The sequence below is a fragment of the Trematomus bernacchii genome, unplaced genomic scaffold, assembly GCF_902827165.1.
Source record: "Trematomus bernacchii unplaced genomic scaffold, fTreBer1.1, whole genome shotgun sequence".
Taxonomy (NCBI): Eukaryota; Metazoa; Chordata; class Actinopteri; order Perciformes; family Nototheniidae; genus Trematomus; species Trematomus bernacchii.
In genome coordinates, this window is record NW_022987528.1 from 316,513 (window position 1) to 341,823 (window position 25,311).

Below are 25,311 nucleotides of genomic sequence, written 5' to 3' on the forward strand. Positions count from 1 at the left end.
ATTCTCACAGTCCTTTTTGATAATGTGTTTATCACGTGCAAGGCCATCATTATGTCAGCTCTCTTTCGTAGTTCACTATATTTTAGACTATTGCTTCACTTCTGTGTTTTTATTCTTATGTGTCTAACCTTGATTTATGTGTGTATAGTTTCTTTGTATGTGTAAAATAAGTTACATGATGCCTAGATTTCCCTTCATCAAACAGGTTCTACACATTTCTGATCTAAAGAAAAAGCTGAGTCAGTCTAAAATGATATTAAAATCTTTTTAGACTACTGTTGCTTTGTTATTCTATAATGGAACATTATAGAATGAACCAGAGGAGTTAACAAAGCTGGGATTAAATGCTGTCTGGTAAATATGCTCTGGGTGAAGTGAGGCCATTTCTAATTGTTCAAACAGCCTGCCACCCTCTCAAGTTTCTTGGACAACATCTGACTGAAATAGCCTTTGTTTCTCGGTCTTTACAGAACCAATGTTTGCACAACACTCTGTAGGAATGTTAATGGAGACATATTCTTCTCATATTCAGGTTCATATCAGTATGTAGTGTCTCTACTTTAAAGAGTCCTCTCCTGCTGATGTTCAGGTGTATATCAGTATGTAGTGCCTCTACTTTAAAGAGTCCTCTCCTGCTGATGTTCAGGTGTATATCAGTATGTAGTGTCTCTACTTTAAAGAGTCCTCTCCTGCTGATGTTCAGGTGTATATCAGTATGTAGTGTCTCTACTTTAAAGAGTCCTCTCCTGCTGATGTTCAGGTGTATATCAGTATGTAGTGTCTCTACTTTAAAGAGTCCTCTCCTGTTGATGTTCAGGTGTATATCAGTATGTAGTGTCTCTACTTTAAAGAGTCCTCTCCTGCTGATGTTCAGGTGTATATCAGTATGTAGTGTCTCTACTTTAAAGAGTCCTCTCCAGCTGATGTTCAGGTGTATATCAGTATGTAGTGTCTCTACTTTAAAGAGTCCTCTCCTGCTGATGTTCAGGTGTATATCAGTATGTAGTGTCTCTACTTTAAAGAGTGCTCTCCTGCTGATGTTCAGGTGTATATCAGTATGTAGTGTCTCTACTTTAAAGAGTCCTCTCCTGCTGATGTTCAGGTGTATATCAGTATGTAGTGTCTCTACTGTGACATGTCTCCATGCTTTAATGTTCAAAAAGCTCTTTCTCATGCTGCCTGTGCTGCAGCACAGAGAGACTCCCTCTGGAGGGAACAAAGTGATGTAAGCCTTTGCAGACCGTTTACATGCTTAATTACATTTCTGTGGCAGCCATATAAGACATACTGTAGTTTACCACGCCTCCTGACATTACGTTTGAAACATGATGGGATAATCGTTTCTAGTATGACAAGCAGGTGAAGACATCAGAGAAAAAACAGGCAATAACTTGTCTCAGGTGTTTTCCAGAAAATACAAGTTATTCCCGGGACAATACTGTACGTGCTGCCGAGTGTGAATAATGCAAACAAAGAACAAGAACACCAATGTGCATGTTATTTCAACATTAGTCAGATATTATGTAATTTCCTGCTGTTCATTCCTGACGCAATACCAACAAACAACACGCTCTCTTGTTGTTCAGGGCAGGTCGGTTTCACTTTACCTTGTATTTAAAGGGTGAATGAGTTCCTGAAAGCATTGTTTAAGTTATGCTTTGACATAGTTTGTTATCTACCGGTGGTACCAGTTCTGCAAAACACGCTGCAGTGTGGGCGGTAATCATGGCTGCAGGGAATCTGGAAGGAGCTTAAGAAATGCCGAAAGGTAAATGATGAGTGTCACACAGTGATTTCCCAAGGTAAGATTTTTTAACAATCAAACGAGTTTTAGTGGGAAAGCTGGTGTTGTGAAACAGGCCAGTGATGTCATGAGAAAAACTGAAGCGGTTTGTTAAGTAACAATTACGCAGACTTGCCGCAGCCAAAACACAATTTGTTTTATTGAATGATATTAACGTGTTGTTTTATCTTTTAATAATGTCAATGAATACCTTGTAAAAATGCAGACAGTCAATTTGACTTACTAACTACTGTTGCTACAGAATACCGCTTGTGTGCCAGTGTTGTTGAAGCATGCTGTTGCATCAGGTTACAAACAACTAGCCAAGATGATCAGATTAGATACACCACATTGATCCCATGCTGGTTAATACTGTTACAGCAGTATGTAAACACGGCATTGCACAATAAAAATAATCATAAACAGTTCATATATCAATAAACAGAGCAGTATATATATTTAGATAGAGTATCTCTATCAAATACACATTATAAATACAAGTTAGTAAACACTGTATATATGAGTTTATTGAAGCTGAACTCAAATCTGAACAGTTGCCCTATAATTGTCTTGGTATGAATGTCAGACTTAAGCTTAATGTCATATTGCTGTAGTGTCTTTCCCACGTGTCTCATGAGATTAAATCATGCTTTCCAATAAGACCAACTGTCCAGATATAGTTTAAAATGTCTCTCACCAAAAACTCACCTGGACTTCACTGGTTTCCAGTTTTTGCAGACTTTTTGATTTCTCATGTCTCTGTCAGAGAGGATGGTATCTCCTTTGCAGACCCTCTTCATGTCCTCTGTCTGATCCCCTCTTTCTCTGCATATAAACAGAGACATTTAAGAAATAAAGCAAGATATTAGAAACAATAACATAGTTTATCATGTTCACTATCTTGTGTTAGCATGTAAGCTTGACAACATTTGGTTATTTCACTGTACAGCAGTACAGCTGATGGGAATAACACTAGTTTTTTTAAGGTATGTTTTGGTTATATAGCATCCAGAGAAACCAGGGATGTCTGTATATTACATTTGTTAGATGTATGGTGTTAAGGAAATTGTGCAATCAAATGTGTTAACATTGCTAACCTTAGTTTCTCTGATTAGGTCATCTCTCTGGGAGTGAACCTTAAATGTATGTGTGGTCAACAGACGTGTTTAGGGGGTGAGGTTTTTGCATACTGTGTCTGAGGGGTATCTGTATATCCCACTGTCTTGTAGGGTGTGATGGTTGTAATGTAAATCTGCTTTGATGTCCTCTTATAAAGAGAGCCTGTTTTACTCAGAACAGGACGTTCTCCGTTGGAGGAGACGTCATACTTGCAAGTATAAAGATCTTTATTGCTTTTAATACGAATATTGTGTTGCTGTACGTTTGTTACCTAACTGATTATTCTCTCTAGACCACAGCTGATTTTAAAGCTGCTACGACAATGGCAATCCATATCCAAGTCAAACCAAGTCTTTCAACTCCTCTGCCATTGTAATATTATACAACCGTTTAGTTTTGTTGATATTATTGCACTGAGTTAAGGTGGTTCAAATAGGTCAACAAGTAGGGAAGTGGCATTTTGTTGTGTAGATATGCCCATTGTTTCATGTGCGTGCTTTCTGTAGCAGGAAAGAAAAGATATGATGATAATGCAGAGAGGAAGCTTAAGCTAGCTTCATGCTAAACTGATGAAATGACAGCGGACTACTTCCTGTGCCAATGCAGCGCTGCATAGATGAGGCCGATTGCTGATCAGGTGATATATTACTACTGAATGAGTACTTTCAGCATAAATTCAATTTAGCTTGCTATCAGAATACCACACAAGCACTTTTTAGTAGAAAAATATGTTTGTGCAATTGTTGTTAAATCTGGAACATCAGGTTTCCTTTCCAAATCGGGGGATTGTACACATTCAGATATGAAGATTCAATGCAAACCATGCTATAATATATATGTTTAAACCAGGCGTCAAAGTGCCAATAGACAAGTTATTTTCTTTAACATGTCATTATAACGGAAATGTTGATTGCACAATGTACTGGCTAAAGAATAATGACACCATCAGCATTTAGTTTGGTTCTCTGAAAGTCAGCCAACACTAGCTTTAATAGTTCCTCAAAGCTGGATGATCTTATGCCTTCATGTGCATATTATTGACATCATAATGATGAGTGGCATTGAAAAGGAACTCTGATGTATGAGAATATTAGTTTTTTTGCCTGATAGTCTGAATAATTCTGCGAAAATTGTTCCTTAAAGTAGGCTCTGGGGAAAACGGAAAGCAAAAACTGGGCCAACAATAATACCACTTGTAAAAATGCTATGTGGGAAAAAGGTTGAAAACTCAATTGCCACTTCACATTTTTTAAGTATATGTCAAGATCAATTTAATCATATTTGTTGAGCTGTTAGTAGATAATTGTTGCTGAGGGCCTGATCCAGATCCAGGACTTGTGTCACGTTTCTGTTTTACTAGAAACTTCCATCCCTCCTCAGCATCACAGAATCCTCCTTTGAAAGGTTTCAAATGAAATGGGAATCCTGCAGCCCAAGAAGGGGAGGATGGGATGGGAGCTTGGGAAACTGGTGACACTGGGAGGGTTATCTTCATCCTCACTGCCACCACCAGTAAGGCTTCTCTGAGAGGAATGTGTGGGAAATGAATTCAGAGGTGTTGGGACTTGACTTGGTGCACAAAGACTAAATGTGGTTGTTGTTGTTGTAGCTTGTTTTAGACCTTTGACCCGGTTTCAGCATGATCTGCTTCCTGGCCTTGACTTGCTGCCCTGGCAGAGACGAAAATGTGTTTTTGTTTCATCACAGCCCGTGGATAGAGTTTCCATGTCAAAGCTTTAGACACTCTCTATGTGGTCATTCTTAAAACTAACAATAACTTCCTGATTTCTGCAGGCCCGAGGGGAATATCTGTTGTCTTTCACAGGGGGGGGGATGTTTAAATGTTGCATTAAGTTGATTCATATGCATGTTCGGGTGTGGAGACGTGAGCTTTCTGCTTTTTCTCACTGAACATCTGAGTTACAGACATTTTTCTAGGAGGTGCTGTAAATTCAACTGACCTTTCACCTCGTCTTTGTCAACAAGATTTCCTGCAGTTTCACCCATGTTTTCCATTTCTTGGTGCCTCAACCTTTTCTCTCCAGTAGACTTGCGAACAAAGGGCGTCGGCTCAGAAGGTGATTGAATAATTCTGCCTTCTTACTCAAGGTTATCACTGTTCCATTTTTCTTCCACATGCGTTTTCTCTCTGGACTTTCACTTCACTGTCTGTGGTAATCTGTTTTACTTGGAGATGCAGAGTTTCAGGTTGAAGAAACAGAGGAGTGATGAAGTAAATTTGTTCTTGGCTGCGGACCCGAGAAAAGATCTCACCCCGAGCTCGATATCTGTTCAGGTCTTTCTCTGGCTGCACTCGTCTGTTTTACTTGGAGATGCAGAGTTTCAGGTTGAAGAAACAGAGGAGTGATGAAGTCAATTTGTTCTTGGCTGCGGACCCAAGAAAAGATCTCACCCCGAGCTCGATATCTGTTCAGGTCTTTCTCTGGCTGCACTCATCTGTTTTACTTGGAGATGCAGAGTTTCAGGTTGAAGAAACAGAGGAGTGTTGAAGTAAATGTGTTCTTGGCTGCGGACCCAAGAAAAGATCTCTACGGTGGCCCTGAAGTGCAAGACACCACAGCCTTTCAGAAAACACTACAGCATTTCAGAAAACACTACAGCATTTCAGAAAACACCACAGCATTTCAGAAAACACTACAGCATTTCAGAAAACACCACAGCATTTCAGAAAACACCACAGCATTTCAGAAAACACCACAGCATTTCAGAAAACACTACAGCATTTCAGAAAACACCACAGCATTTCAGAAAACACCACAGCATTTCAGAAAACACTACAGCATTTCAGAAAACACCACAGCATTTCACATTGGACGGAAAGGGTATTCCTTTAGGGAGAACACTTCTTGTTTGTGATTTGACAGAGCCAGCCAGAGAAGCACTGCTGTGATTGGTTGTTTTTGCTGCCAGTCAAGAAATGACGCTTCGTGATTGGTCAGCACCCGACAGCGCAATATGTCCCAACACATCAACCGTTAGCTGTTAGCACTCAGAGCTCACAGCTCCTCATATCTGTTCAGAAACTGGACAAAAGTTAAACAAGTACAAACCACAGACTGTGTCATGGCGAATACAGTCGCTGCTTTATTTATCTCTGTATGACTTTGTTGTGAGTGTGGACGGAGCAGCTACAGGTTAGTTTAGCCTGATGGATCCGATTCCATTCAGAAAACACACATTCTAAAAGCTTTTCGCCTGCCGTCTTGTCTGGAGACTTGTCAAAGCATTAATTCATGGTTTTTACTAACCGGTATCAGTATGTAGTTACTTCGGCATCACTTTGAAACGTGTATTACAATTAAATTACGGTCAAATATGTTCATTTTGTTGTAGTTGGTATCTCCCATAGGATTTACATGGAGATACGCCCCGCCCCCTCTCCAGCGCGTCTTGTTTGAATGACAGGAACAAACACAGCTGACAGCCGCGGTGAAACTCGAGCGATTAGAGCGATGCGAATATTGGGTAGTCTACCATAGTATTCACATGGAGATAAGCCCCTTAAAAACCATGAATTAATAAAGCATTAATTCATGTCTTTTTCGCATTGCTCGAGTTTCACCGCGGCTGTCAGCTATGTTTACTTCTGTCATTCAAACAAGACGTGCTGGAGAGGGGGCGGATCGATCAGGCTAAACTAACCTGTAGCTGCTCCGTCCACACTCACAACAGCGTCATACAGACATAAATAAAGCAGCGACTGTATTCGCCATGACACAGACAGTCTGTGTTTTGTATGTTTAACTGTTGTCGAGTTTCTGAACAGATATGAGGAGCTGTGAGCTCTGAGTGCTAACAGCTAACGGTTGATGTGCTGGGACATGTTGCGCTGTCGGGTGGTGATCAATCACGAAGCGTCATTTCTTGACTGGCAGCAAAAACAACCAATCACAGCAGTGCTTCTCTGGCTGGCTCTGTCCAATCACAAACAAGAAGTGTTCTCCCTAAAGGAATACCCTTTCCGTCCAATATGAAATGCTGTGGCGTTTCCTGAAATGCTGTAGTGTTTTCTGAAATGCTGTGGTGTCTTGCACTTCAGGGCCACCGTAGATCTCACCCTGAGCTTGATATCTGTTCAGGTCTTTTCTCTGGCTTCACTCGGGTGTCTGAGGATCACATTAACCGTAGCAAAAGTTTGTGAAGTACTCAACTTTTGGCTATGCTCAGGCTGAAAGGTCAAGGACTCGAAGGCTTCCAGCTGCATTCCCTTAGGTTTAAAGACCATAAATGGGGCAGAGGTTATCTTCATACTGGGCTGAAAAAAGACCTCCTCTGGAGTTCCTGCTGATCAGAGACCTTCAGATTATTTCTGTGCATACTGGAGATGTCCTCACTCTAATGCAAGATGTAACGTCTCTCTGTTAAACTCATCATTTGGGTGGCTTTTGCCGATATTTCTGGAAAATAAGCCCAATCATTTTTAAAGTAAAGCGTGAAACAAATGTTCTACTTTCTAGTTATCTCAGATGTGCAATCAGATAAGGTTTACAAGAAACACCAGCCGTAAGCCAGCCGTCTGAGTACCTGTCTTCGGAGTTAACAGAGCGGATATTAACTATGACATCCACCCTGTTAACCCTGAAGACACTTCGTCCAGCTTTTATCTGTTTAGTCTGAGTCTTACCAGTCCCTGGGGTGGGATGAATATGCTCTGCTTTCCCTTTTTTTTTTATCTAAATGCTTTTGAATGGGACAAAACATGTAAAATGCAGAACAGTAATATACAAAGATCAGGAATGAGTGCTTCTGCTGGATAACACATGAAGTAAAGCTTCACTGTGTGCACGCTTGAAGCCAAAAGTATGTGCTAAACATCTCAGCCTCCTGTGAGAAAGTATGGATGACAGCGAGAAATCTCTGAACAGCTTTGAGTTATAGCAGCAGGTACAACTTTACACTGAGTGTTACTGGAGTCACAGGTCTGCTTGACAAAGTGAGAACACTGGTCTGATTGTTAATCTGTCTGAGAGGCTAAGCATCGTCTTCCTCTGATGCCGCACCGCTCAGATTCCTGCTGCATCCAACACTCACAATAAACAAGCCATGATTTAAAAAACTAAAAAGAATTACCTGGAAGATGTCATGTTTATAATTTGAATAGTACGTGTTATTCAAACATTTCAATAATCAGCTTTTTACTGACTTTGGAACGGCATCTGTAGAAGCCACATTTATGCTGCAATATGAAAGGTATTTTACATGTTATGAGCCAACTCTGCTAATTAAAATAACAGCACAAATACTGGAGAAGCACAATGACATATAGACAGAAACCACATTTCATTTATTATAAATGAGAATGAGCTCTTCCCTAATTTCTTTGCTCTGTAGCAACAAGGAAATACTTTGTTGACACAACATCAACAATATATTGAGAGTATCGTATTGCGCGTAAATGAATCATAAGTTAAAAGCAACGCGTCTGTGTTTCCCATAATTGCAGGGATAGCTTTAAAGGTCCCATGTCATGGCCATTTCTACTGATCATAATTCCATTGTTGAGGTCTACTAAAATAAATTTATATTGTGCAATTTTCCAAAATCACATTGGTTTCTCATACAGCATCTCTGTATAGTATGTGTATTCACTCTCTGTCCTAAACGGCTTGTTGGAGCTCCTGCCCCCCCCCCTCCCTATGAGCCCAGTGGCCGTCTGCGAGACAGCGAGACACAGCGAAACCCAGCCCGAACACACACACACACACACCCGCAGCCTGGCTGGGAGTTTGTGTGTGTGCTCACACTGACTCACAGCCTCACCGCGTCCCGCCGTCTCAGGGAGGAGAAATCGGCGGAGCTGCAGCTGAGAAAAGATTCAGTGTGTGTGTGTGTGAGGAAGTCCGCCGATTGGTGGCGGACTTAACGTAACGGCTCCATGGATTGGTCCATTTTGACCAATCCACGGAGGGGTCGTCGTTACGTCACTTGGTTCCCGGAAGAAACTAATTGAAAAAGATCATCTCCAACGAGGCGTTCTGGGGCAGCATAGACAGGTCTTTTCTGTGTTAGAGTTTTACTCGCTACAGGGTGTACTTTGAGGGTTTGTGACTCTGCAGACCGTTTACATGCAGAAAAACCTGCTGGGTAATAACCGGAAAAGCATGACATGGGACCTTTAAATTACGACATGAAATTGCCCTACTATCAATCCTTATCATAAAACGTATCTTGCTGGTAGCTAAAGTCAGGCTGTTGAGTAGATACAGAGGGCCATCAGACCCTTCAATTACACTTTGATCCTCTGCATTGTTAACTGACTAAGCCAATATTAAATGTAATAATTGTCTGACTGGAGGAGAAGGGAAGATAAATGATCATAAAAGGTAATGATCTCACACCTTTAAATCCAGGACAAGTTCAATTGAATCAAACTCACATTCACACATATAAATCTTAGATCAAAGCTAAATAATGCATTAATCATCTCAAGCAATAAAGCATAGGGATTAAGGGATACATGATCACAAAACAAACAGAATAGACGCATTGATTTATAACAAAGTGAAGTTTTCGTGTACCTAGTCACGAGGTCATGTCCTCCCCACATCTCGAAAACCTGTTTTAATCTTGCGAGCTGTCTGGACTTGTAGCTGCAGGAGTTTGAAGCATGCAACGTTTGAGGCATGCAGAGTTGAGTGAGAGGCCCAAAGCTATCCCCCCTTCTCCTCCCTTAGGACTTAACATTCCTTGCAACCCCATTGACTTTTCCTTACATAGTAGAACAAAATGACAGCAGCACTATATCTATCTACTCAATGCGTACACGTACATTCATCATCAATTCCCAGGGAACCACATCTGCTTACTCTCAGGACAAAGTTCCTAAAAATGTCCCTTTTTAGCATTTTAGCATCTGCGAAGAACGCGCGCAATATTGAACAGAGAGCAAAGAGCGGAAGTGTTTGAAAGCTGTCATTCAGTAGCTTCTGGGATTTACTGAGCCCTCAGAGTAGAACAACGGCTATTCTCACAGTTTGTGCCAGGAAATTGGATTATGCATTGAAGGAATATGAAATGTACCATTGGCTGCCTGTCAAAAGTCAATCAGTGTTAGCAATCAGTAACAGAATGTTCTCATAAGGATCCAGCAAGGGCTTGTCAGGGCTTAGCACAGCGCGCAGACTTTGACTGAGTTTCATCTCTTAAAGACACCACCTTTGTGTTTAGTTTGATGTTTACTACATCCTATATTGCTGTTAAGAAACTGTCTTTTGGTACTATGTATTTCAAATGTAACAGGCTGGTTTTACTCCTTGTTAGGACCACTGATCCAACATTGGAAAAGCAGCTGTTGACTCACCTCCTCAGGCTACAGTGTAAGGCGGAGCTACAAGCACAGGGGCTGAACTGCAACAAAACTCAAAGAAACCGTGAAGCATTTTTGCTCTGCACTCTGAGAGAATCACTCCAAGGATCAGGAGATCCTAACACCAAAGACTTTTGAAAACGGAAAAACACACGAGGACATTTCAAACCTAAAAAAGGAGTAAAACAGGAAGGCATTGGCAAAACTTGTTTGGCAAGTTTGTTTTGTGGGTGAGACTTCACGTTTGCAGGGATTTCCTTGTCAGATTAAAAGAGAACACTTTGCTGGAACACAGGAAAGTGTATTTCACTGTTAAAATGGCAAACGCCACTGTACTTACCACTGTACTTACCACTGTATCTACCACTGTATCTCCCTACCAAAGTATTGAGGACTGCCTTGCCACAAACAAGGCTCTGTATAAATTCTATGCAGCTGTCATAATTATAATTTGCATCCTGGCATTGCCTCTGAACGCATCTGTCCTCCACCTCTTCATATTCAAGCTGAAATTCTGGAAATCCAACACCAACAACGTATTCCTCTTCAACCTGGTGTTGGCTGACATTCTCCTGCTCTTCTGTTTGCCCATAAAGGCATACAACTTCATCCAAGGAGAGAGGAGGAGTGATAACGACACCGTGTGCAAAGCCATGCTGTTCATGTTGTTTTTAAACCGAGGGGCCAGCATTGCCTTCCTGACGGTCACTTCCATTGATCGATATTTCAACGTGGTGCACCCAGGTCGAAAGAATCTTTTAAGAGCTCTCAAGAAATCTCCTCATATCTCTATCTTCATCTGGTTGCTTCTTCTGCCTCTCACCATCCCCACCATGCTCAAAAACTTTGATTGCTGCAACAGCCATGGCAAAAACCCAGAAGATGCTCCAGAAGATATATTGATTAAGGTAAGGTTTACTCATTAAATAAGTCATTATTGTAAAACGCTTTTAACAAGTTAGTTTTCTATTGGTATGTTTTCAGTATCAGTCCCCAAAATTAGGTTAAACTGCATGAGATGAGTGAAACGGAGTAATTCATCCCAAACGGTTAGGATTTACTTGGTAATGTTTTTGTTTTGGGTGTGTTTCATTCACGTGTTTCTCACACTCAAATGTGGCAACGCTGTGCTGAGTGTGCACATTTGGATAACCACACACCAACAGCTGCTTCATTTGAGCAATACACAGTTCACACAAAGTGCAGAAAAGTTCTGTGGAAACATCCCCTCAACCTAATGTAACAAAGATGATCATTTTATCAATGTTAGTACGGTGTTGAGAGGCCTAATCAGGAATGCCGTATGTAGGTCCAGTTCTAGGGAGTATTATCACTCAACAGCACCACTTACTGTAGATTAAGTCTGTTTCCAGAGCTATTTTTGCACTGACACAGCACATAGTGTTGCTACAATTAAGATATGTTAAACCTGGAGTGTGTCAAACTGCACTTAATATCACAGGGACAGCTAAAACCAAATTGATACTGTCAGTGTCATATAGATATTATGTTTATGGACAGTTACCAACAAAAGTATTTGAATCTGTTTTATCAAACTCAGACCCAAACGCCCAAAATGTTGTGTTCAATATGATAAACAGTACATTCAGAAAAATAAGGAAATCTCAATATTTGTGAGGTTGGAAAAAGCTTCTTAAGACTTTTATCATTATTTTAACAATTCATCAAACATACAAATATTTGGAGTTTATTTTTCTGGCGATCCATTTATCAATAAGCCAACTACTAATGTCTAGCGCTTTATACTTTACTATATTTACTTGTTACTTTACAAATAAGATTTTACATGAAATAAATATTTTGAATAGTGGTTAAACTTCTGACCGATGCTGTCCTGATGCTGACACAATTGGTAGAGACACAAGGGCCAAGTATTAACGAGAATGTGTTGTTGATATAAAAAAGACGATTAACTTGATATTTTTTCTTTTCTTCTGATTGAAGGATGTGGCGGACAGTTTGCGAGAGGTGGTCTTCTTCACCCAGATCCTCATCCCCTTCGTCATCCTGGTCTACTGCACCGTGCACATCGTCAACCGGCTCAGGAAAAAGACCGTGGGCGACAGGACGAAGCTGAAGCGAGCGGTGTTCCTGGTGACCTCCGTCATGGTGGTGTTCTCCCTCTGCTTCCTCCCCTGCACCATTGCCAGGATGATTCTGCTGATTGCCCGCGTCCAAGAATGGCCTCTGCCCCAGCAGGATAAAGCTGCGGTGCTCTTCGACGGCCTCATGGTGCTCTCCTACATAGACTGTCTTCTGGATCCGCTGGTCTACTGCTTCTGCAGCACCAAGTTCAAAGGGCTTTACTGCTCTACTTACTTCCCGTTCTTAGTGAAGGACGGTCAAGTGCCGATAGAAAGCTCATCGGCGGGACACACACTCCCACCTACACGCAATGCTGTCATTTGAAAACCATTTCAAACCAGGTTGTGTCTCTGTGTCAAGCAACCTAAACAGATTACTACCTGAGACTGACAGTGTGCCACCCCCCCAAAAAAAGTGCTTACTTTGAAAGGGGACTCTGAAGGCAAGTGAAGACAGTTGTTATTTAACTTTCTATAGATTCTCGAATAGAAGTATATACATATGTAAATAGAAAGATCTTGTTCTACCAGAGTGTGTTTTTATTAGCATTGTAGATGTACTATAGTAGTGATTCAATAGAATATTAATGTTGGTGGATTTTATTTTTGTGAAACATGAGGTTCTTGTTAAGGGGAATGCCCGTCTGCCAAAAATATGCACATCTGTTTTTCAGTTTCTCTTGGACAGCAAGTACTTTTGAGTTAAAAAAATCCTTTCAAATGCTCTCAGAAGAATGTGATCTTTCAAATCATATTAACCTCAGACGACTTTTAACTTAGCTTCCACTGTGTAACAAGCTTTAGTGATTGAAGCCATCAATTAAAGCACAGAAAATATAAACATGTCTTGGGACAAACATTTTCTATGAAGCTGCAAATGGTAAGAAATGTCCAAACTAAAGAAATGTAAGAGGGAGAATGAAATGTATGTAACTGAAGCATATAGCCATTGAGGTCATTACCCTATTACATAAGACTTAAACCTGAAGGCCCATACAGGAAGCTGATCCTTAATGTTGATTTATGATGGAATATCACTTTCTATGCTGTATGTAGAGAGAGAGAGGGGTTTATATGTTACTGTACATATTTATTCTAATAATAAAAAGACACTTAACTGTCCCTCATTATGTTCACTATTTACTGCATATGTGAAGATCAAGTTTGGGTTCCAAAAAAGAACATTCCCATACAACTACATATGGGAATACAGCTGCATTGTCAATTAAGTTTAGAGGGAAGCCCATTTTATGTTGGATACGTTTATTTGTTGATGTTTCACAAATCCATTTCTAAAGAAATCTGCAGCAGTCTGCGTAAGGCAAGGGTCAACAAACACAAGACTTCCACCCAGGAGACATGTATTTGTTTGAAATGTGAAACCAAAAGTCTTTCACATTAGCTTTTGTTCAATTTGTATCGTTTTAAAACATCGATTGAATCCAGAATGAAACATGTTTCCCTCTAATTAAATGTAATTGAGAATACAGTTTGGTTTAATGGGAAAAGCATTCTTTAAGAGTCAGGGTTGGAAAATCACATGCCTCACAGGAACGAATCATGACTCATACCTTTGACAAGACTAAACAATACTCTGCCTTAATTACAGAAACTCCACTGTCCATGTTCTGTGTAAGTCATCCTCACCTTTATGACCTCATTAACAGTAATAGTGCAGTGAGTAAGGATATGTCTGTCTGGGTATACTGTAGATAAATGCCCATTTTAAGTATTCCATCAGGTGACTGGGTTCAATGTCATGATGCATCATTGTGTATCATAAAACAAGTCATTGCTTTGTATCTGTGAGACGTTGAGTGAATAGGTAAAACAATACAATGACAAATTTGTGCCGTGGAATATTATGCAACCTTATGCAAAAGTGGAATTTAGTCATAAAATCTCATTTCTGACAAAAGGTGGGAACACAACTGAGGAAGAAGAAGCTACTTTGCCGTACACATGCCTACATGATTAAAAAAAAAAGCACTGATGCGTATTAAATAATATACTGTGTACACAACCTATTTGGCTTCGCAAATGTCCCATCTGCATAACTGATAACGTGTAACTCTGTATGTTAATAAGATCTGCAAATATTTACCGAGTAAAGAGAGGCACACGTGTCCTAAAGTCACATAAAGTACCATGATCTGAAATACCCTAAACACAATGTTTACAAGCTAACGACAATTTAAACACGCTATTTCTGCCACTCTACTGTTTTTTGTACAGTTAGGGAGCATAACAAACTGTATCAGGTGAGTAGATTTTAATGGGGAAAGTATATAATGTGTTTTTCTTGTACGCAATTGCTCATTCAATACACATGCGCCAGTCCTGTACCCACATTAATATAGTGTATCTTTAAATGCTCCAATCCGCCCAATTACAAGCAGGATATGATCTTTTTCAGTGGGTTCCAATATCTCTCATCTATAATGTTAAAATAAAAAAGTACGTCAGGTGATAATACAGCACTGTCACAAGAAAATTCCCACCGGTTCAGATATGAGTCAACATGCATTTGAGCAATCTTGAAACTTCTGTCCTGGGATAAAGAGTGGGTGTTGTTTTGAGTACTGACTGTATTGTGTTGGAAAAAATAAGCAAGTCATAAAAGGGTAAAAATACCTCTGGAAGTTTGTGGCTCTAAATATTGCGAAAGACGTAAATGTTTGACACATTTCGGTGATCATACAATCTTTAAGGTGAATGCAGTAATGCGAACCAGCACGTCGGCCTTATGACTAATCACAGAGGATGAACAAGGATGATCTAACATTAGTGCATTTTAAGCTCATGGCTTAAACATATTTCCTATCAGATTTATTATTAGCTTAGTTATTACAACTACCTGCTGTTTTATCACTGAAGTCTATTGCTTTCTGCTTTTACAAACGAGTAGGAAATAAGAATGAAAATAAATAGTAAAGCGTCAGGACATCAAAGTAAACATGTAGCTAGATTTTTATTACGTCACAGAACTTATTAAATATACTGGATACAAGATTGTGATCCGACACATTGTATGTGATAGGCTAGGGGGGCGGGACATCTTTAAGCGGTTGACCAATCACAACAGAGCCGGCCAGCTAACCAATCAGAGCAAACTGGGCTCTGGTTTCAGACAGAGGGTGAAAAGAGGTGCTGCAGCACAGGCAGTATGAGAAAAATAAAGAGCTTTTTGAACATTAAAGCATGGAGACATGTCCCAGTAGAGACACTACATACTGATATACACCTGAACATCAGCAGGAGAGAACTCTTTAAAGTAGAGACACTACAGTACATACTGATATACACCTGAACATCAGCAGGAGAGGACTCTTTAAAGTAGAGACACTACATACTGATATACACCTGAACATCAGCAGGAGAGGACTCTTTAAAGTAGAGACACTACATACTGATATACACCTGAACATCAGCAGGAGAGGACTCTTTAAAGTAGAGACACTACATACTGATATACACCTGAACATCAGCAGGAGAGGACTCTTTAAAGTAGAGACACTACATACTGATATACACCTGAACATCAGCAGGAGAGGACTCTTTAAAGTAGAGACACTACATACTGATATACACCTGAACATCAGCAGGAGAGGACTCTTTAAAGTAGAGATACTACATACTGATATACACCTGAACATCAGCAGGAGAGGACTCTTTAAAGTAGAGACACTACATACTGATATACACCTGAACATCAGCAGGAGAGAACTCTTTAAAGTAGAGACACTACATACTGATATACACCTGAACATCAGCAGGAGAGGACTCTTTAAAGTAGAGACACTACATACTGATATACACCTGAACATCAGCAGGAGAGGACTCTTTAAAGTAGAGACACTACATACTGATATACACCTGAACATCAGCAGGAGAGGACTCTTTAAAGTAGAGACACTACATACTGATATACACCTGATCATCAGCAGGAGAGGACTCTTTAAAGTAGAGACACTACATACTGATATACACCTGAACATCAGCAGGAGAGGACTCTTTAAAGTAGAGACACTACATACTGATATACACCTGAACATCAGCAGGAGAGAACTCTTTAAAGTAGAGACACTACATACTGATATACACCTGAACATCAGCAGGAGAGGACTCTTTAAAGTAGAGACACTACATACTGATATACACCTGAACATCAGCAGGAGAGGACTCTTTAAAGTAGAGACACTACATACTGATATACACCTGAACATCAGCAGGAGAGGACTCTTTAAAGTAGAGACACTATATACTGATATACACCTGAACATCAGCAGGAGAGGACTCTTTAAAGTAGAGACACTACATACTGATATACACCTGAACATCAGCAGGAGAGGACTCTTTAAAGTAGAGACACTACATACTGATATACACCTGAACATCAGCAGGAGAGGACTCTTTAAAGTAGAGACACTACATACTGATATACACCTGAACATCAGCAGGAGAGGACTCTTTAAAGTAGAGACACTACATACTGATATACACCTGAACATCAGCAGGAGAGGACTCTTTAAAGTAGAGACACTACATACTGATATACACCTGAACATCAGCAGGAGAGGACTCTTTAAAGTAGATACACTATATACTGATATACACCTGAACATCAGCAGGAGATGACTCTTTAAAGTAGAGACACTACATACTGATATACACCTGAACATCAGCAGGAGATGACTCTTTAAAGTAGAGACACTACATACTGATATACACCTGAACATCAGCAGGAGAGGACTCTTTAAAGTAGAGACACTACATACTGATATACACCTGAACATCAGCAGGAGAGGACTCTTTAAAGTAGAGACACTACATACTGATATACACCTGAACATCAGCAGGAGAGGACTCTTTAAAGTAGAGACACTACATACTGATATACACCTGAACATCAGCAGGAGAGGACTCTTTAAAGTAGAGATACTACATACTGATATACACCTGAACATCAGCAGGAGAGGACTCTTTAAAGTAGAGACACTACATACTGATATACACCTGAACATCAGCAGGAGAGAACTCTTTAAAGTAGAGACACTACATACTGATATACACCTGAACATCAGCAGGAGAGGACTCTTTAAAGTAGAGACACTACATACTGATATACACCTGAACATCAGCAGGAGAGGACTCTTTAAAGTAGAGACACTACATACTGATATACACCTGAACATCAGCAGGAGAGGACTCTTTAAAGTAGAGACACTACATACTGATATACACCTGATCATCAGCAGGAGAGGACTCTTTAAAGTAGAGACACTACATACTGATATACACCTGAACATCAGCAGGAGAGGACTCTTTAAAGTAGAGACACTACATACTGATATACACCTGAACATCAGCAGGAGAGAACTCTTTAAAGTAGAGACACTACATACTGATATACACCTGAACATCAGCAGGAGAGGACTCTTTAAAGTAGAGACACTACATACTGATATACACCTGAACATCAGCAGGAGAGGACTCTTTAAAGTAGAGACACTACATACTGATATACACCTGAACATCAGCAGGAGAGGACTCTTTAAAGTAGAGACACTATATACTGATATACACCTGAACATCAGCAGGAGAGGACTCTTTAAAGTAGAGACACTACATACTGATATACACCTGAACATCAGCAGGAGAGGACTCTTTAAAGTAGAGACACTACATACTGATATACACCTGAACATCAGCAGGAGAGGACTCTTTAAAGTAGAGACACTACATACTGATATACACCTGAACATCAGCAGGAGAGGACTCTTTAAAGTAGAGACACTACATACTGATATACACCTGAACATCAGCAGGAGAGGACTCTTTAAAGTAGAGACACTACATACTGATATACACCTGAACATCAGCAGGAGAGGACTCTTTAAAGTAGAGACACTACATACTGATATACACCTGAACATCAGCAGGAGAGGACTCTTTAAAGTAGAGACACTATATACTGATATACACCTGACAATGAGCATTTTATGTCCTCTTTAAAGCACCTACATGTAGAATTGTTTAAATGTTTTGTATTTGTGTTTGGTGGCGTCTATTTGCTTTCTGCCCATTCACCATATCTCTGAGTGTCTTTTTTCAAGTTACCAGAGGAACCAATCTTTCTCAAAACAGGACTGTACATGTTGATAAGAGAACTGGGTGAGGTAAGATCTGTTGTTTCAGTGTGTGTGAATTGAGCCGTAGTTTCTCACCATGGCAGCGACATGTGGAGACAGGACGGCGATCCTCAGGCCTCCTTCTGACGGAGGAGTGGACTCTGGGAAAACTGGGAGCTGGAAAGGCAGGAAACGGTTTAAGAAGACGCTTTGCAGGGTCAAATAATTCAAAAGAAAAGCACATAAATAGAATTATGAGACCTCAAACTATTAACGACTCAAAAACAATCATTTGGGCCAATCATTAGGAACTTTACATATCTCTTATGTGTGCAAGGAGCTCTTTTTACCACTGCAAGTATTGTACATGTAGAATGGATCATGAACTTATACTGCAGTACTAACAATGATGCCTTTTCCAAAATAGATGAGATGACAAATGCAGAAGAAATGCATGAACTCTGCTTACTTAACATATTTGTTCTATATGCAATGTTGTTCAACTGTTTCCTCTAATATTTACAGTCCTGTGGTGAGACAGAAAAACCCTTTAAATGTTTCCACAATTGTTTAAAGTCTCAGGGGAGCATCTGGGTTTAGTTATATTGTTTTATTCAAGTTGGAGAGTTTTTGTCTCCCCCCTCTGGCACACAGAGTAAATACACAAACACTGCCCTCATGGCTTCTGCCTGCAGGGGAGTCTGCTTGTCCTCGCCCCTTTTTATTTAATACTTCTTCCTAACACTGAGTTTATTGTTTATCTGGAGCAAACACAACACAGACTTTTCTTTGGACGCTTCTTAGGATTTTCAACCATCGCCATACTCCTGCTGCCCTGTAGGAGTGGTCTTTCCCTTTCCAGTAAGGTAAGGCAAGTTTTACTGCTTTCCAGGAGACTGCGAAGAGACAGAGACTTGTCCCTCGCGGTGATAGTCTTATTGAGTGTTGTGTAAACTTGTTTGGCAAAGGCTTAAATATAATAGACACTTATTTATAAGTAAAAGTCCTGCCCTTGGCGACATATATGCAAAATGCATGAACGTGTGTCCCCTCTGAGCTTATTGACAATCAGTGTGTGAGAAAAGGAGAGAACCAAAGAGGATTTGTGCAGTAAAGCCAAAAACAATGACTAAATAATAAGAAAAAAAACATCCATAAAGCAGCAAAAAAAAAAGAAATATATATATTTAGGATATATAATAATATATTTTACATTCTATAAAACTAATGCTATTTTTTGTTGTTGTTGAAAATAATAAAAAACTTTAAAAATAATGCACTACAAGGATGTCTTAATGCAAAAAGCCACTAACATCTGACTTCACCAAAAAAAAAGGGGCATTTTTCCGTGGCTTCGTCACTATGAGCAATTCATTTCACACTACACATGTGACTCGTGGTTAATATGAAAATGGTGATCAATGGTGATTAACGCAATAATGAAGTATATGATATTATTAAGTACATCCAAAATGTTTTTGGAATAAATATAAAAGTTTGAATAAAACAGCTCACAGGTCAAATCTCAAATGTGACTCAAAGGTCGTTGCATATGGCTTTAAACAGGTTGTTTTGAAATCTTATAATATCTGAAAATATGAAATATTTGTAATGAGAGAATCACTTTCTCAAGGGAAATGTATTTAGGACGTTTTAAAAAAAAAAAGGGGGAAGCGATATACTTCTCGGCCTTCCTTGGCTTGAATGTATTTTTGTGTACTCCTTGTTGTATTATCTTTCTCTAAAAAGAGAAAACACTCCTTTTTTTGTATGTGCTATAGTTGTGTGTCTGGGAAAAACTATGATGATAATATCAAACCTATGTGACGGCATGTGAATAGAGAATAAAACTAACTTTCTTTGCAACCTATTTTCAGAAAAATGTAGGTCATGCGACGTAGACGTTATCAATTTAAAGGAGTCCTGATCAGAGGAAGCACTTTGGTAACGTACACAGGCAGAACACATCCGACCTTCGAGAGACGGAGACAGAGATAAAGAGAGAGGAGGGCGGATTACTTGAAAATACGTGAAATAAGACATGCAACTTCTTAGATGCCGTGTGTGAGGGAGGAAACACTAGATGGGACCGAAACCACTAACCAGAAAATGTTTCTTGGCTTAAAACAGATTGTAATACATTTGAGAGACTCATATTCTGCAGCACCTTACTTAAATGCGGACAAAGTAAACAACTCAGTTTCTGTAAATCACGTCATCATGAGAAAAGACTCTCATGGTTGTTGTTTTTTAAACGATCTTCCTCTGTTTCGTTGATTCGTCTACACGCACTGCGGTAGATAGTTCACCTTTTGAAAAACTCCTTCCATGGAGATTTAAAGACACTCCATGTTAAGTGTTGAGGAGTACACAGGGATAACTACGTTTAGATTGAGTATATGCCGTTATATTATTTTTTGAGGCATCACACATTGGTGGATTTGGCTGGATCTGAACTTGCTTTCTTACAGTTTTTATTTTTACACGGTATATGCATGGTACAGATGACAACAGAGCCTTTGTATCTTATACATGGGTACACATTACAACACAGAGTTCACTGTGTGTGTTTGTCCATTACAGTTCTTCAAGTGTGTTTTTGCATTTTTATTATGAGTGGACAGGATTTTTCTTGATAAAATAACTGTGTTCTGTTTTGCAGGAAATCACAGAGACAGCCACTTAGTCACAGTGTGTTGGACGTAGATGTTTAAAATGCAGACAAGATAAGTATACGCAGACGTCTGAGAACAGATACTGTAATACACAGCTCTGTATGTTCATAATCAAAGATACCTCAGTGAGTCACCATGGTGCTTTTTAAATGCATCAGACATAGATAATGTCTTTCACAACAGTTGCGCAATCACAAGGTTTGCTCAAGGTAGAGTGTAATATTGTGAGTATTATGTAAAGGATTTTCCTTCCTACAAATCACTACAATGCTCAGAGAGTGAGGATAACATTGAAGTGTTTAAACTTGTTACCCAAATCCTGCAATATTAGACTGCGTGACGATGTATGATTCAATTCATTCTGCTTTAAACTGGAATTTGCGCCATTATAACTTCCGATTTTCGAAATTTGGTCCGACCACAAAGGAAAACAGTAAATCAGAGCAATGCACGCGTGTGTAACTTTTATGTTCCTGTTAAAAAAAACGTATTATGTGCTTCAAGTGGGAGAAAATAAGTTTGACCAATGGTTGGTTTTTATCTACAAGGCTGATCGACATTGTTTACGTATTTAACAATGTGGCTAATGTATGAAAAACACGCCTAGACTACTGCAACTCCCTCCTGGCTGGTCTACCTGCATGTGCCATCCGACCTCTGCAGCTCATCCAGAATGCCTCAGCTCGTCTGGTCTTCAACCTTCCTAAATGTTCCCACACCACCCCGCTCCTCCGCTCCCTTCACTGGCTTCCAGTATCTGCTAGAATCCACTTCAAGACACTGGTGCTAGCGTACCATGCTGCTACATCCAGGACATGGTTAAACCATACACCCCAGCACGTGCACTCCGCTCTGCATCGGCCAAACGGCTTGCTGCACCCGCACTGCGAGGGGGACCCAAGTTCCCATCAGAAAAAACACGTGGGTTTGCTATCCTGGCTCCAAAATGGTGGAATGAGCTCCCCATTGACATCAGGACAGCAGAAAGCTTACACATCTTCCGGCACAGACTGAAAACTCATCTCTTTCGACTCCACTTCGAGCAATACAATTACTAACAAAGCACTTATATACTAACAAAGGACTGGCTTATCTAAAGCTAGTTGAGTAGCACTTGAAATGTTCTGGCTCTATGAAACCTGATGTACTTATATGATTCTGTTTTCTCCAAGTTTGTATCTTCTTGGTCGAATGCACTTATTGTAAGTCGCTTTGGATAAAAGCGTCAGCTAAATGTAATGTAATTTAATATCAAGCACAAACACATGTTTATTTATAAATCTAAGAAATCAAGTTAAGTCCACAAAAAAGTATCAGAAAGCTGAGCATGTTTGAGAACGCAAAGCTTAACAAGGCTATCTTACAGGATCGAGGAAGCAAAACATAGTTATATCCTATAATATACCAATGTTAACTAGAGATATGTATGAGATATAGTGAAGCAAATCGCAGGTCTAAGGCCTAGTTTGTGATGCTGTGTTGCCAGGTAGATGTTTTGGAGCCAGCAAACATCAAAATTAATTAGATTAAAAATAATAAGGCTTCAAGCTTTAGTTCACCTATTACACTACTCAACAAAATAAAGTAATTCTAGTTTGAATCACTATATTTGAAATATTTCTCTAACTGATTCCATGCCTAAGTGTTAATGTTTGATCTCACAAGGCTTGTGCAATAGTTAACATGTCTCTTTTTACTGCGTATTTGGTGTACCACTGTCTAGTTGGCACTATTGCCCTACAGTAAGCCACATTGCTTTGGTTACTTATCTATAATATGCATCTGTTTCAGTACTTCCTTTTTCTGCTGGGATACTTTAATCCCCAAGCATATTATACACATATAACTCAATCTTGTGTTTTCTAATGGCACATTTGGGAGTATTTGTTTCTACCTATAAAGGTGTTTCAGGATGATAGGTGCATACTTAGCAATTTGGCAATGACTATTAAACATACGTTGTTGTGGTCGGCAGTGCAACAGACTGCATTTCTAAATGCCCTCGCCGTTAAGACATGTGTTGTGTAGCAGAAGTTATGTGGCATTGCTCTTTGGTGCAATATTACATCAGGTACGTGACAGTGCGTGACAAAGTGGTGAAATATTGTCACGCTAACAGACTTCACTTGCAGGAAAGTGAAGTCTGGTAGTCAGTTTATGTTATGTTAAAGTTGTAAATCATTAGTGATCAACTTGTTAAGAGAGAGAACGGCAGCAGAGCTTTGTAGTTGTATACGGTAGATGTTTAAAAGTTCTTTAGACCTTTTATGATTATTTGATCTATTATTTTTCTTATTTGTATATATTCATAATTCATTTTATCTTGCTTTAGTTGGCCTTATGTTTATTCTTATATTGGTATATCCTTTGTCTGCCAAAGCACTCGGTAGAATCTCTTTTTAAAGTTACTTTTTCCCCGTTGAAGGGTTACTTTATCTGAGGCAGGGGTCAAAAAGAAAGTGTAATGTGCTGTACAGATTGTTAGGCCTTTGGGATTTGTTATATTGGGGTGTATGAATTCAATTGACTTGACGAAGGTGTAAAAGGATATTTACATCAATTTAGAGCAGCGGTTTTTAAAGTGTGAGGCGCGCCTCCCCGGGGGGGTGCCAGAGAGCTTCAGGGGAGGCGCAGTGTGAGAAAAAAATAACGAGAAACAGTAAAATCTAGCTAGTTAACTTCAGCTAACTTTATGTGAGCGGCAACATGGATCGATTTTTAGTGAAGTTACCTAAAGTGAGAGAGGAGACAGCGTCTGGCAGAAAACGGAGGAAGTATGACCACGATTATTTGAAGCTAGGATTCTCATGGACCAGTCCTGGCAGGGTCGGACTGGCCATCTGTGTGTTCTGGAGAATCACCGAACGGCCGGTCGTCAGCAGGCCGTCCGGGAGTATTATTAAAATTAAAATAAAGGGCGGTGCCGGCCGCCAGCGAATCGAGCCGGCCGGCACCGCCCTTTATTTTAATTTTAATAATACTTACTTTGATCAAAAGCAAGTACCAGTCAAGGCTGCAGCCAGAGGATGATCTGCGTTTATTCCTGTCTACATTGCATCCCTGCATCATCCGCCTGTGCGCATCAAAGACGCAGACTCATTGTTCCCACTAAAGTAGGGGTGAGTCATAAGTAGGCAAAGTTGACGTTCAGTGTGTTGCCGGGAGCATATAAGGATGTATCCACGATGTTGAAAATGTTTAAAAAATATGTTTAAAACAAAAAGATAAAAAGGTTTTAAAAAGTTATTGTTTAATATTTTAAGGAGGTGAGGCTACTCAGCCAATCAAATCGGTGCAGTCAGTGAGTCAGCACGGTAAAGATTCAAACACACAGAGACGAGAAGAGAGAAACAGTCGGAGTCATTTCAAATGGCGTGCTCAAAAAAGAGAAAGGTAGACAGAGAAAACAGCATTTAATGATAAGTTCTCTTACTGGACCTCTTTGAAATGCAATTGAATACCCCTGCATTATAGCAACAACAACAATAATAATAATAATAATAATAATAATAATAATAATAATAATAATAATAATAATAGCAATAATAATTGGGAGGGGGTGCGCGGCTGTTCTTATGTTCTCTGAGGGGAGGCTCACCTTCCCACACTTTGAAAACCCCTGATCTAGAGAAAGCTATAACTCCTATAGGTTTCAGACATCCCTTGAGTAGTGTTTGTATAGGTACTTGTAGTTCTTTGCTATACCCAAATCTACCATGTTAAGAAGAGATGTGATTGATCAGAACATCATTCTACCATTTTTCATTTTTGTGATGAATTCTTCCACTGAATTGGTGGGTATGGAAATCAGTGATATGTGATATACAGTATGAGTGACATGTTTGTAAATCTCTTTGTGATTCATTTGATTGGATACCTAAGAAGGTTGAAACATCCCTGTGTAGTTCTTACATTGTACCACCATTGAGAAAATGTGAACTTGATCATGACTTCATTCTATCATTGGCAATTTTGTTGATAAATACTTCCATTGAACTGGTGGGTGTTGAAAGAGCAATGCTATTCCCCAGAGCAGTAGGTACACATTTTAAATGAGAAATAACTGTAGGACTAATAAAGGTATTCTGATTCTGATTCTGATTCTGAACAGGTTTAAACGACACTGGCTGAAAGCCCAGAGAAGCACTTGTAATACTTCCATACTGTGCCA

General features: G+C 39.7%; 1 protein-coding gene and 1 long non-coding RNA gene across 3 annotated transcripts in view; one reads left to right on the forward strand and one right to left on the reverse strand.

Moving 5' to 3' along the window:
* The window catches only part of LOC117475104, a 38,626-nt gene that overhangs the window by 1,104 nt on the left and 12,211 nt on the right, over positions 1-25,311 (reverse strand). Inside the window, exons 4-5 of the long non-coding RNA XR_004555141.1 lie at positions 18,562-18,642; positions 2,492-2,608 (exon numbers count right to left, since the gene is read on the reverse strand). This is a non-coding gene — a long non-coding RNA (uncharacterized LOC117475104). The remainder of the gene's footprint in view (positions 1-2,491; positions 2,609-18,561; positions 18,643-25,311) is intronic.
* Positions 1,660-14,352, forward strand: gpr31 (G protein-coupled receptor 31). Of its 2 annotated transcripts, XM_034121159.1 has the most exons (3): positions 1,660-1,802; positions 10,184-11,137; positions 12,195-14,352. In XM_034121159.1, the coding sequence occupies exons 2-3, from the start codon at positions 10,547-10,549 to the stop codon at positions 12,657-12,659; spliced, it is 1,056 nt and encodes a 351-aa protein (XP_033977050.1). In that variant the 5' UTR covers positions 1,660-1,802; positions 10,184-10,546; the 3' UTR covers positions 12,660-14,352. The 2 variants fall into 2 exon arrangements, with proteins under 2 accessions (XP_033977050.1, XP_033977060.1); XM_034121169.1 differs by lacking the exon at positions 1,660-1,802 and having other exon boundaries at positions 9,866-11,137.

What these genes read in the sequence shown, in the direction of transcription:
- gpr31 (XM_034121159.1), top strand. Translation starts at nt 10,547, where the DNA reads ATGGCAAACGCCACTGTACTTACCACTGTACTTACCACTGTATCTACC. An exon ending in CAGAAGATATATTGATTAAG is followed by an intron (nt 11,138 to 12,194) that starts GTAAGGTTTACT and finishes TTCTGATTGAAG; the next exon opens with GATGTGGCGGACAGTTTGCG.